At 32.6% G+C, this 14,315-nt stretch overlaps 2 protein-coding genes across 4 annotated transcripts; one reads left to right on the forward strand and one right to left on the reverse strand.

Annotated features, from left to right (window-relative positions):
- Positions 1 to 2,982: 2,982 nt before the first annotated feature.
- LOC114738208 (glutamyl-tRNA reductase 2, chloroplastic) lies at positions 2,983 to 5,438 on the forward strand. Its single transcript, XM_028926236.1, has 3 exons — positions 2,983 to 3,314; positions 3,829 to 4,070; positions 4,198 to 5,438. The coding sequence occupies exons 1-3, from the start codon at positions 3,050 to 3,052 to the stop codon at positions 5,323 to 5,325; spliced, it is 1,635 nt and encodes a 544-aa protein (XP_028782069.1). The 5' UTR covers positions 2,983 to 3,049; the 3' UTR covers positions 5,326 to 5,438.
- Positions 5,439 to 10,272: 4,834 nt separating this feature from the next.
- Positions 10,273 to 12,924, reverse strand: LOC114738182 (uncharacterized). 3 transcript variants are annotated; one of them, XR_003739498.1, is made up of 3 exons: positions 12,321 to 12,924; positions 11,177 to 11,242; positions 10,273 to 10,629 (listed from the first exon to the last, which is right to left on the reverse strand). XR_003739498.1 is itself a non-coding variant. In XM_028926217.1 (2 exons), exon 1 carries the CDS (start codon positions 12,810 to 12,812, stop codon positions 12,324 to 12,326), a length of 489 nt encoding a protein of 162 aa, XP_028782050.1. In that variant the 5' UTR covers positions 12,813 to 12,924; the 3' UTR covers positions 10,273 to 10,629; positions 12,321 to 12,323. The 3 variants fall into 3 exon arrangements, 2 of the variants coding, with proteins under 2 accessions (XP_028782050.1, XP_028782039.1); XM_028926217.1 differs by lacking the exon at positions 11,177 to 11,242; XM_028926206.1 differs by lacking the exon at positions 10,273 to 10,629 and having other exon boundaries at positions 10,869 to 11,242.
- Between the last annotated feature and the right edge of the window lie 1,391 nt (positions 12,925 to 14,315).

Below are 14,315 nucleotides of genomic sequence, written 5' to 3' on the forward strand. Positions count from 1 at the left end.
TTATTATATATAAGATCTAATTGCATATCATTGATCCTAATTACATATTATTGATCTTCGGTTGTATACGCTTGATCTTAATTGCACATTGCATGTATTAAGTTGCATATATAACCTAATTGCATATCACTGATTCTAATTATATATCTTTTATCCTGAATAATATATGCTTGATTCTAATTGTATTTCCTTAAGAGTATTGTCGTAATTTCTTTTCTCATTTTAATTTTCCACAAGGGCCTCAAAAGTTAAGGTCTCATTCTCTCTCTCTCTCTATATGTGTGCGTGTGTGCGCGCTTCTTCTTCTTTTCCGCCACACCCTAGATCTTCATTCATCGCATCCCACCATACATTCCCAATCTACTTGCATGCTATGCTAACTCACACCAAAAGTTCATGTACCTTCAAAAATATGTCAGATGTTGAATGCAGATTAACCATTTTCATATTTAATATATAAATTAAATATAATACCATCAATCTACTGTTTTTTTCATACACTGAAAACAAAAAAAAAATCGTTTTTTTAAACAACAAAAAATCGTTTTAGGCATGCAAAAAGTCGTTTTATTCGATTAGCAAGTTAAATAGTATTCCTCCGGTCCTTAATATAAGACCCATTTAACTAATTTGATTAGATTAAGGAAGTTAGGTAAGTTAGCTAATTATAAGAAAAGTGACACATTTTTCCTAAAACACCATAATCATCTTTCTTAATACCCCATCTCCCTCTTCTACTTGATTATGGTTGAGGGAGTATCTATAGGGATAATTTAAAAAAAATTAATAAATATAAAAAATGGGTCTTATGTTTAGGACCAAAACCAACTTAAGAATTGGGTCCTATATTAAGGACCGGAGGAGGAGTAGTAGTAAAATAATATATAATACTCTTCTGGCCGGTTCTTAATATAACACATAATTGACTAATTTGAGTATATTAGTAATATTAGTTAAATTAGTTAAAATAATATGTTTATTGCTAAAATATTCCAAGCATCTTTTTTATATTTGATTATTATTTGAGAATATCAATACAATTAATTTTAAAAAAATTAATAGCTCTTATATTTTGAGAGTATCTTATTATTTACTAACGACCAAACGTATATTCGGTTCTTAACATTTAATGCCGTTGACAATCGGTAGTGCTCGAAATCGATGTCTTCTTCATTGATTAAGAAGTAAAAGACAAAAAGATGCAGTGGCTGTGTTTATTTACCGAGCATGTGCGGCCACCTTTTATGAAGAAACAGAAGCAACAAATAACGAGAGTTAATAAAAGTAGTAATATCATCTTATCAAAAACATAGGTGTTTACTGTTGAATCAGTACTTTTTAAGGTTTCAAATATATGAGTTAAATAATTAATTTATAAATATTTAAAAAATTAATTAAACTAATTATTTATGATAAATATGTGTAGATGTATTTAAAATACCTCATCTAATTCACATTAATAAAAATCTTTTTTAATATATGTAATTAATAAGAATAATATAAAAAAATTATAAATTTAAGAAGTCAAATGAATTGAGATTTTACATTTAAAAATTAATTAATTTGAATATTTAAAATTAGAAATCAGTGAGAAAATTCTGAATGAGATTTAAAAAGGCATTTGTCATATGGGTTATTAATGGTCGGTACATAGTTAGAACAGCCAATAAACCTTGAAACGCACCCCAAAAGTCACAAAACGCCAATTGCTTTCACAAGAGGCATTCCGTATTTGACTGTTCAACGTTAGAATGGGTCGGCGATGGAGAGCGTGTGGACACAACGCACCTCGCCTCACATCACATGCCCTTTCACCGTTTCATGCCCTTTTAGTTCTTCCTAAGTCAAAGCTTTGGCACCACTCTCATTATTGACTAGTCTCCTCCCCGCAGTCCACTTTTAGCCTTAAAATCCAGGTTTTAATACAAGACTTTGTATATAGTTTTCTGATTCTAAATATAAGATTTATTTTATAATATAATTTATACTGTAAAATAAGTCTTATATTTAAGATCGGAAAAAATATATTACAAACAAAATTTTATAATTACAGGAGGTTGTAAGAGTTAAGATAGGGCCAAAAAAATATAAGAGTTAAAATATTTATAACTAAATGTCTAAATGGAATGTTTATCTATAAGCTATGCGTAATTCAACAAATTACATAAATATTAAAATAGGAATATGAAAGATCCTTTTTTTTTTCATTTTCTTTTAATCCAAAAAAAGTACGTTGTTTCAGACTGATTAGAGGGTGTTTCGGTATAAACAAAACCATAACTTTAAAAGTGCTTTTACGATATACGAAATAAATATATAGAAGAGTTTGTATCGATTTGTGAAAAATGTTTCTGAAAAGTACTTTTGAGTTTACTCAAATACCCTTTAAAGTACAATCTCATTCACCTGTCCAAAATTTTTAATCTAACTAGTTGAGAGACTAATTTACCAATTTAACTATGCTTATTTGGATTTGCGATAGATGAGTGCTTATAAGCACTTTTATATAAATAAAGATAAAACTTTTATCATATATTTATCTTATACTTCGTAAATCATAGTTGAAAAGTTACTCATAAATTATGATAAACAATCACTATGTGATTTGGATTGGATTTTAATACCTTGATTACTAGAAATGGGATTTGAAGTTTTAAATAAGGGTTAAGTATCTATTACTTTCTTTTGGACAAAAGATTAAGTTCTTGTTAATTGAACCAACCTTTTTAAAACATTTTAAACAATTTTCAACTCTATGCCTTTTATGGGCATGGGCCATGTGCTTACTAATTAAACCCACGCGTTCAATTCATTGAAATATTCAGGCAAAAAAACAGGGCATCATTCAAATATTAATTGAATTCACTGTACGATATGACAATGTGGTCACCGCGTGTGCCTCCCACCCACTTCCCTTTTATTTGTATATTCAGCCTCCATTTCTGAATGTTCGTTTCCTTTTCCTTCTCATTCTTCTCCTTCCATTCCTCTCGCTTTGGGTTCCCGAGTCCTTCTCTCTCTGCCGTTTCTCCTCCGTCGTCCTCCGTCGATGGCGGCTGCGCTTGGTTCCGCTTCCTCTCTCCCTCGATCTCTCCGCACTGAGGCCTCTCCTGCCATCGTATCACGCCGTTCTCCGGCGTCGGCTAAGCTTTGTTCTAGATCGTTGCATTCCAAGGCTCTGGTTTCTGTGAGGCCTGCTTCGTTTAACCTTAGGTGCGAGGTTGTTTCCGAGAATTTTGTTCGGAAAAATGAGATTGATTCCATGCCTTCTGGCCCTTCTGCTCTCGAGTTGCTTAAGTCTTCCGCGGCTGACAGTGAGTCTTCTCTTACACCTCATGTTTTCATTGATTCTTTCTTTCTGCTTTATGTTGTTTCTCTGCTTGATTATCGGACTTGTTAAGTGTTTGAAAATATTTCTGTGAGTAATTGCAAAATGGTTAATGCTTTATGCTAAAAGCTCGGATGATGCACTGATCCATCAACATGGAAGCGCTTCAAATTACCGTGAAATTCTAATTTAGGAACTAATGTCGATCCGTGGTACGGCTCCCTTCTCATTGAAGACTGACTTAACTATCGTTAGTCTAAGAAGAATGGCGAATTCTGATTGGCGTATCCAACTTAATTGTCAAGTGTTCATATCATTATTTGCAAAACGGTTGTTAGGTATTTGGTTTGAGTCCGTGGTAAGGCGAGGGCTGTTACTTGGTTGAATTCTCGAAATTATATACAGCTCCTTGTGTTCTAATGTTATTTTTGCAGATCTTGCGGAAATCTATCAGTGTTTCTATTTGAGGGGTTAACCTGTTTGCTTTCTTTCTCTTGTAGGGTATACAAAGGAAAGGAGCAGCATCATTGTCATAGGGCTTAACATTCACACTGCTCCGGTTGAGATCCGTGAGAAACTTGCAATACCTGAAGCACAGTGGCCTCAAGTCATCAGAGAACTCTGTGCTTTAAACCATATAGAAGAAGCTGCTGTTCTTAGCACATGTAACCGAATGGAGATTTATGTGGTAGCACTCTCTCAACACCGTGGTGTTAAAGAAGTGACTGAGTGGATGTCAAAGGTACTTACCTGCTTTATATAAAATGCTCTGTCTTGAAACGCTATACTTCTTAATTTTCAGTTTCAGTGACAATCATGTGCCATGACAGATAAATAGAACTTACTGTTATGTCATTCTTAATTGGCAGCAAAGTGGGGTTCCATTAGCGGAGCTTTGTGAGCACCGGTTTTTGCTATACAACAAGGATGCCACTCAACATCTGTTTGAAGTAGCGGCGGGGCTTGATTCTCTTGTGCTTGGGGAAGGTCAAATTCTTGCTCAGGTAAAACAAGTTGTAAAACTTGGGCAAGGAGTAGCTGGTTTTGATAGGAAAATCAGTGGGTTGTTCAAGCAGGCAATCTCTGTTGGAAAGCGAGTAAGAGCTGAGACAAACATTTCCTCGGGGTCAGTTTCTGTCAGCTCAGCTGCTGTGGAACTGGCTCTCATGAAGCTTCCAGAGTCTTCCTTTGCTAATTCCAGAGTAGTAGTCTTTGGAGCAGGGAAGATGGGAAAACTTGTGATCAAACACTTGGTGGCAAAAGGGTGCAATAGAATGGTTGTTGTTAACAGAACTGAAGATAGAGTCAATGCCATTAGCCAAGAGCTGCAAGGTGTTGACATAATGTACAGACCTCTTTCAGAAACCCTTGCATGTGCTGCTGAAGGTGATGTGATATTCACATGCACTGCATCTGAATCCCCATTATTCTCAAAAGAGAATGTGCAAATGCTTCCTCCAGTTGACCAAGGCATGGGAAGAAGGCTTTTCGTTGACATATCTGTTCCTAGGAATGTGGAACCTGGTGTCTCAGGTCTGGATACTGCACAACTCTACAATGTGGATGACCTTCAGGAAGTAGTTGCAGCTAACAAGGAGGACAGGCTTCAGAAAGCCGCTGAAGCCCGTGAAATTATCTTTGAAGAATTGAACAAGTTTGAAGCTTGGAAAGACTCACTTGAAACTGTTCCCACCATCAAGAAATTTAGAGCCTATGTTGAAAGGATCAGAGCCTCTGAGATGGAGAAATGCTTGTCCAAGATGGGGGGTGACATTTCAAAGAAGCAGAAAGAAGCCATTTATGACCTCAGTATGAGCATAGTGAAGAAGCTGCTTCACGGTCCTATGCAACACCTGAGGTGTGATGGAAATGATGATCGTTCACTGAGCGAAGTACTTGAAAATATGCGTGCTCTAAACAGAATGTTTGATCTTGAGACAGAAGTGTCCTTGTTGGAAGAGAAGATTAAAGTAAAGATGGAACGAACTAAGAAGTAGACGGATTTCTTCTTTTGCACACTTCCACACTTGATTCAAATTGGTCGGAACTTGGTGAGATACTGAGAGATTTGTTTTCTGGAGGCTTATTCTTTTAATTATGTGTTATACCATTCATTGAGGCTTACTGGATAAGCTTGTATAGTCATAGGTATTGTCAGGCACTGGATAATTGGACTTGTGCCCATACCTTTCGAGTTAATTTGGCATTGGAGAGTCATTCACGATTCATGATCCTCCAGGGGAACTAAATACTTTTCGAGTTAATTTGTACTAAAGATTACAGATCTTGTAATTAAAATAATTGATGATAATATTGTTATTGTGTATCTGGTTTTGGCGGTTTTTCTTTGTACTCCAGGCTTTTTTTTTATATTTTTAAATAGTATTTCTTCGATTCTAAATATAACACCCATTTTCTAATGTAATTTACACTACAAAATGGATCTTATATTTAAGACCGGAAGAGTATTTCTTAAGAAATGAGAGTTCTTACTACTTATAATAAGCCAAATTACTAATAATTTTTATTGTTAATTGCAAAAGGGTAACATGTCATGACTATAAGGCATGGGCAAGACTTATATTTAAGTAATTGAATTTTAAAAATTGTTAAAAAGACATTCAAATTTTTTTTGCTAACACAGCTTTAAAATATTTTAAATGGGTTATTAAGCTTATAAAATGTTGGGTAAACATACTTAAATGGTCTGTTATATATCACCATAATATATAATTTAACATTTTTCACAAGTCTTGCTTTTAAAAATTAAGATTGGGAATAAAATTTAGAAAAAATATTTATCAAAACCAATATTTTTAAAAATCTCGTCCTTACAATTATAATAGTACAAAAAAGATATAAAGGGTAATGAAAGCCAAAAAAAAAACTATAAAAATTTGGGGAAATTGGTAAAAAAAAAAAAAAGCACTACTGAAAATTTAATTGGTTAAAAGGATCTAAATTTGAGCAAGTATAAGTATGATCCATGCGTACAACATATCTTCTACTGTGTGCAATATAGATATGTTACACTTACGGATCATACTTACATTCGCTCAAATTAAGGTCTTTTTAGCCAATTAAATTTTTAAAATTTACTGATTTTTTACCAAATTTTCCTTAAAAAATTTCTTGATTTCATGGGAATAATTATCGATAAATACTGCAATTTTTTAAAAAAACATTTCATCTTTTCCAAGAAGGGATAACAAAATATTTATTATATTTAAACACCAGAAATTAAACAAATTAAATATATTATTTAAACCAACATTTTCTTCATTTTATTAAATTTATCCCTAGCTCTCAGAAAAAATTGGCTCCAATACCACTTACTCCTGATCTGATCTCTTAATCACTCCTGAAGATCAATTGCTTTAAACCATCTTTATTTTTCAATGTCATGGCCTCCCAACATTATATTCCAAAACGGAAGAATTAATATAATCACTATGAAAAAAAGAGTTCGTTTAATCCTACAAAATGTTGCATTCTGATTTACTTACGAAATAGTGACGCGAAAGGAAATAACAGCAAAACCATGAACCTAATGGACCTATGTAGCCTTAAGAGCATAAAAACTCAAGACAAAGCAACCACCACCTTTTATAAATCAACTAACAACTACGGGACTTAAGTTGCTCAAATTTACCAGAGAAACCCCACAAATATCAAAGCATGGAGAGGCAGAAACAAAATCAACAAACACAGACACTAATCAAATATCAAAGCATTCCATATCTATACAGCCAATCTTTTTTTAAAATAAAAAATAATACATCAATTATAGAACCCACAGCAATCAAGAGACCATTATCGGTAATTTAGTATTTTAGACACTGTATAAGGGTATTTTAGGAATTACACTGTGGAAATACAAGTGGGAAAAAAGCACTTTATTAAATGCAAGATTGGGGCCTAAATGCATGCCATAATAGTATGTGAGAGTTTGAGAACATGATTCAACCTTGTTCAAACCTAAATAAATGCTTAAAAAGATGATTTCATTAATTAGCGACAAAAAATTATTCCGTCTTTAATTTCTGGCAAATTATTGACGAAAATTTTGTCACTAAATTTAGCCACAGAGTTCTTCCATCACTAAATTTTAGCGACGCATGAAGGTGAGATGGTGACACATGACGACATAGGTGAGGTGACAGTGACGTGTAGAGGTGGCCTGTAATCATCACTGGTGATGAGGTGGTGGCTGGTAGAGGCACCACATGGCATTTTAATTTTGAGAAAAAAATTAGATTGGCCACAAAGTAGCAATGGAAACATTCTATTATTAATTCTGTCCCATCACTAATCATTGCTAAATAAAAACTTCCGTTGCTTATCACTTTTTTTTTTTAGTGTTTATGTTTATGAAAATGAATAGTAAAATGAACATCTATTTAGAAGGCTCATGAAGCAGTAAGAATGGCTTGTATGATATTAATTAGAATTAGATTTATTTTAGTTATTTTTCTCTTTTGTAGCTTCCTATTTTGTATTTGTTGTTTCTTAAAAGCAGGAACTTACTTATTTTGTCGAGGTATTGATGAAGAGATAATCAAATAAAATATGTTAAAGGGATTCTATCATCCCTGTCATCAATGATTAGATCCATTTGTATGTGTAATCTAAATTATTTTATCTTGATTATCAAGCTATTCTTAAAAGTCATTTGTTTTAAATTTCCTTTTCTGCTTAGGATTTAGTCATTAATTTAAGTAATTCTAGAGTTTTCTACCTCTGCTTATTTGTAAGCCTATTGTCATGTAATATTCATATTAGATATTTGGATGAATAATAATTAATTTGAGTTAATGAATTGCCCGAAAACAAAAAAAAAATTACTATAGACAATCTTTCCTTTAGAATTTTCATGATAAATAATAATGAATAATCAGATTTTAAAATTTTTCAAAAAAAAAATTCATCGTTTGCAAAAGAAAAAGGATAACAACATACTTAGTATTTGTTAGTTGTTACGCACCAATTAATAAAAATTTATAAACAACAAAAAAACAAATATATCACTTAGATTAACCGTTCTCTTGATTTTATCATGTTATCTTAAAACTAATAATCATATCTTTCTCTTCATAAACTTTATCTTAAAAAATCTTTTCAATATATATATATATATATATATATATATTAAACTTAGAGCCTATAAATATATGTATAATATATAAACACACACACACAGCCACCCCATTGGCATTCTCTCAATCAACTCACAAATTCCCATTGTATCAATCATGTCCACCCTCACTGCAACGTGCTATTATCGTGTTTCTGATAAACCTTCTACTCCTGAAGCCTTCCAAAACATATCTGCTCAATACCACAAAGCTACAATGTTAAATTTTGAGATCAAGCTTTGTGTTCGGCTCATGCAACGTTGTTCTCATGGTGTTGGTCATATGATCAATATTCCATCATTGCCGCTTTCTTCCCATTACATCTCAATCAAAGAGTTTTTCCAGAACGGTTCGAGTTTTCTGCGAAGAAACCTCTCCCACAATCTCCTCGAACCTCGAGTGCTCGATCTGTTGATCCCTGAGATCATCGATCACGCTCGACGATGTCTCGAGAACGATGATAATCATCCTTACCCTTCTCGTTTTGAGGATTGTTTCATCGCGATTCCTCTTGCTGTTGATGTTGTTGTTGAATTGCATAGGAACATCAACCTCGTAGATGTTGTTATGAATGATTATGAGATAAGAATGATTCCGACGTGCGAAGAAGGCATTCAATCACTCAACAAAAGGAAGCTTGAAGGAGATAATGAGAATGATCCAAATGAGAAGATCATCAAGGAGTGTTGTATTTGTTGTGAAGAGTTCTGTGATGATGAAGATGTTTCTATGATGCCATGTCAGCATGTTTTTCATCATAATTGTATTGTTAAGTGGCTAAAAATTAGTCATCTATGTCCTTTATGTAGATATTCGATGCCTGTAGATAATCATTCTTAAAAATTGTATAAACAATTGTTGGAGATTTTTTTTTTTAAATTGTTTTTGAACATTTTCAGTTTATGAATTTCTTAGAGTACTCTTTATCATTTATTTGTCGCTACATCTACTTAATTAATTCCATCTTATCCATGTATTCACGTAGATATAATTTGAACATCATATTCTATTCAGGTATTTAAAAAGAAAAAAATAACAGTGAAAAAAAAGTATAATTTATACGTTAACTTGAGATGAAATGAGTTATTTGATATTTGAGGTTTATCTTATACTAGATCATTAATATAAGAGCTAAATAACTAATTTGTGACGACATTAAAAATATAAGTCAAATCATTTGTAAGAAATGTGTATTGATTTTTTTTTATAATGTTCTTTCTAGATTATGTACATCATTTATGCATTAATGGGAAATCCCTTATTATGCGCAATCAATAAGGCTATTTATAAATTTGAAAGTATTTAAGAGCAAAATAAACCCTCTGCGTAAATCTTATATTTAAACTTGAAGGTGGTAAAAGTGTCCGGGCTTTGATTCCTGAGCACAAAGAAAACTGAAGACCTAATACTCGTGTAGTCCAAGTGCCATGAAGAAATGCCTTCAAAAAGAAATCAACAGGCAGATATGGGATACTTTCCTAATTCCCAAGATAGATTAAGGTATTTGGATAGAAATCAAACCATAGTTTTAAACGTGCTTTTATAGTACAAAAAATAAATATGTAGAAGAACTTGTCTCGTTCTGCATCTCGAATTGAAATTTTCACATCAACAGAAATATAAAATGAGTCCTGCCATCAAGACAAAGCTACAAGCCTATTTTTCTGCCGGCAACAACTTTGTTAACATAATTATTGGATTATCTCTTAACATCATTTTTGGAACTTGGAGGAGCTTCAAACTACGATTGAAATCCTCTAGACTTCATATTTCATTGGAATTTGACGTTAAGTACACAAGTTGACTTGATACCGCTTTCATCTCCAAAACTTTAAACCATTAATTTAATAAATATTTATTATATATGTACAATTTTTTTCCAACCTAGCTCTAACCAACATGGGAATCCTTAATATGTTCAAATCTTGAGCTTAAGATTCATTTAAAGCTCGTTGAGTTCTAAAATGGAACAAAGCTAATACTTTACAATTAAATTGTGCATGAACTTGTAGCTACAAAGGAACAAAAGATGAAGGAATAGATTGCCTCTTGTTTGAAGGAGTGCTTAGGAGTTCCCTTTATTCTGAGATGATGTCTCCCCAATTTATCAGACGACAGCTAAAGAGCTTACCAAGCAAATTTGCTCACAAATCCAAATCCATGTATCTGTAAAATTTCGCACAAACCAGACTATAAGCATGAATGGCACAGTTTCTCTCTGTAATTTACTGTTAACAAATCACAAGACACCAAAACAATCCACTTTGCATTACGTTTTGCACCTCTATTCCATTATTATTATGTTCGAATTGGGATTTCGAAATTCTCATGCAAAATTTCATTCAAATCAAGGGGTTGTTGCTTCGCATATAGAGCTGGATGCCTTAAAAAAATCAACACCAGTATCATCAATTTAAGATCTTGAATTTACAACAAGTAGCACTATTTACAAACTGTGAACAGTTTTCTAAGACCGTGTAATGTACAGGGCTCCTCTAGTTTTCATCAATTTTGTTCCACATTCCACAAGACCAGTGGAGTGAACAACTGAAACAACTTGTTAATATCATGGTATTGTGTATCCCATTGTTTTCCCATTTGATTCATATGTTTCTTCAATATTTTTCAAAATCCTTGTCATTATATACAGTCTATAATCCTCATAGCTGGTTTTACTTATGCAGGAGGGTTTGATGATAAAAGTAATAGGTACCTTATGAACCAGGCACTTGCTCCATCAGGAATCATATACCAGGAATTTTTCAGGAGAGCTCTGAGTCTGCCAAAGCAGGTTATCAGTACAGTATGGTATAATACCGACTAAGTAAAGCAGAAAATTTAAATCCCACTTTAGAGTCATGCAAAACAGATCCTCTCCACTTTTTCCTCTCTCCCCTCACTATCCATATTATGCGTTTGATACTGTAAACAAGCGTTTAGTCAATTTATGCGCATCTCAACCAACTTACCTCCATCACGCTCAAAGGTAAGTTATTCACTTGCGTGCACCGAATTAAATACCCAAACTGTGCGAATATGCTAATCTCCGAGAGTTAAGAGAGACATTTTTATAATGTGGCCTTATCAAGAATGTCGTAGAAGGTGCCTGCTAAACTCTTGGCATGATAAAAACTGTCTTTGCATTTTGTCTATATTTAAGTATAAAAAACTTCAATATGTCTCTCTACTTAGTGCACCACAGAGTTCCCACTAGTTATTGGTAACAAATATCTAGATTCCTTATTCAGAATAGAGGTCATTGTTCTAGCTACTTAAATCAGAATAGAAGACAATACAGATAGAGTACTTTGACAGATAAGAGATGCTAGTTTTGCACGAAATGACCAATATCTTTGCTGTTTCACGAACTTGAAGAACAATGGGATTGCTACTGGAGACCAAGGCTTTCAGAATTTGTACCACTCCAATTAAGAGATAAGGTTTAAATCCATTTCGATTTTAGTATCCTAAACTTTTCAAGTTGGATGCTTCAGGAAAAAAAAAGGTTACTGTTAGCATCTTTTTTTTTAAAATGATATAAAATCAATGAATAGTAATACATGGGGAGAAACAATAGACGGCACAAAAAGATAAAACTGAATTTTTAATTTTTAAAGAGTCGCTATAAGAAATAGGAGACGGGATAACAATCCATAAAACTCAACTAAGGCGTGACACGTAGATTCTCTTTGTATTAAAGTTTCCTCTTTTAACCGGAAACTTCACATTAAAGTTAACCCATCAATTTATGCTCTTGGCAAGTTAGCAATCTAATTTATAAAAAATACGCCTTTCATTCTCATCTATCAAATTTTGATCAATAAACAACAAAAACACCGTGATTTTTCTTCACTTACTTGCTATTGAGAAAACCCCATCAACCTCTTCAATCCAGGAAACAAGAACGCAGAAGAATCAGAAGATGATTTCACAGACGAAGAATCGTTCTCTTCATGCAAATACTCCTCCATCATCTCCTTCGCAGACCTCGCAGATAAGGGGTGAAAATTCGAACCCCACTTTTCCAAAAACGCTTTGATCAAAGCCGATTTCTCTTCTCCGTCGATTTTCCTCCACTTGTGCTTCACCTCGTCTTCCTTCAAGCCAAGATACTCGCACAACTCTCCGAAGAGAATCTCTCGGCTCTTCTTCATGGCCTCCTCCGTCTTAAGCAAGTCGGAATTGATCTTGGCGACTTTGGCGGCGAGCTCCGATGCAAGCGACGCGTCGCTGAAGCCGCGGGTGCACCAGACTCGGGTGGTTCTGAGCTTGTGGTTGTGGATGAGGAGATTCGTTGAAGAGGAGTTAGAGAATTTGGGAGAGAAGAGTTGGACTGTGAGAATAGCCATTTGACGTTGATCGGAGAGAAACTACTGAGGAGATCGATCAAAAGATTCAAAACCCTTCGAAATCGAAAGGGGAAGATAAAGGAACAATGAGTAATCCAATTTGTGAATTTTTGTTTTTTGGCCAAAACAATTTGTGAATTGTTGCACAGGAGAAGAGGGGAAAAAATATGGTGTGGTGGGCCCACATTATGTTTTAGCCCTCCGCTGTTAAATATAAAAATTAATTAACTAATTTAAATAAATTAAAAATTAAAGTATTTTTTTAATTTTTTAATTTTAAAAATAAATTTTTAGTCTTCTAATCCTAAAATTTTTAACAAAAACTTATGATAGTAAACTCTTGAATGCTAATAAAACATTACTAAATACTAACATATTAAGTTTAATATTCAAAACAACTCTAATTGTTATAAAAAAATGTCATTTAAGACTAACAATTTTTAGCTTAAAGAACTAAAAATATACTTTTTAAAGTTAAGGGACCAAACTAAAATTTTAAATTAAAAAAATAAATTAAGTTAATTATTTGTAATAAATAAGTATTATTTTTTAAAATATCTTTGCTAATCAAGTTTATTGGTTAAACTATCATTATTAGATGGACTATCTTAAAAAATATATATATAAGAAACAAAGTAGATTAGAGCCTTATATTTAATATTAAAATAAAAGTCAAACAAAGTCTTATATTAATGATCGGAAGGAGTATATATTCATAACTAAAATCATTGTGATCTGTATTTTACAATGTCTTATTTTTTAAGTTAGTATTTTAATTATCATATTAATTAAAGAATTGAGCCCGATGATTCCATTGTTGATTAGTAGAGATGAGAATACGGACTAGCCCTGCAGGACTAGTAGGTTTTAAAGAGGCCGACCCTACAGAGCCAAAATCTAAAAAAGTCATAATTTGCTAGGTCCGACCCTTAAGTTAACGAGTTCAGGATTGGCCTGCGGGTTTTTGACCTGTTTAAGAAAAACTTTTATTTTCATATTTCTCATTTGTTTATAAAAAATGAAATAAACCAATGAAATTATTAATAAAAGAATAAATATAAATAAAATTAAATCACAAATACAAAATATCATCATATATAAATATCCATCAACATCTAAGAACATCTAAAATATTCATTAACAAGATAGCAACATCCAAAAATTTCATCTATAGTGTAAATGTGCAAAAAACAATTACTCTTCTTTATAAGTATGCTTTTCTTTCGTAACAAAAATATCAAGTTTTTCTTTTTTTATAGGAATTTCGCTTTTAAATTTTGCAGTCTAGTTATTATTTTACTTTAGTTTGAGAAACATTATTATTGAAATTTATAAATTTCTAATTCAAATTATAGAATAACAAGTTATATAAGTATAAAACTACTCTCTTATCAAATATATATAGTTTAAAAATATCAACACATATAATGTAAATCAAATCATTATTAAAATCTAAATTAACCATCGTTTAAAAATTTAATTGGATAAATTATTGTGTAAAAC

The sequence above is a fragment of the Neltuma alba genome, unplaced genomic scaffold, assembly GCF_004799145.2.
Source record: "Neltuma alba isolate B1F8T4 unplaced genomic scaffold, ASM479914v2 tig00002809_pilon, whole genome shotgun sequence".
In the NCBI taxonomy this organism is placed as follows: Eukaryota; Viridiplantae; Streptophyta; class Magnoliopsida; order Fabales; family Fabaceae; genus Neltuma; species Neltuma alba.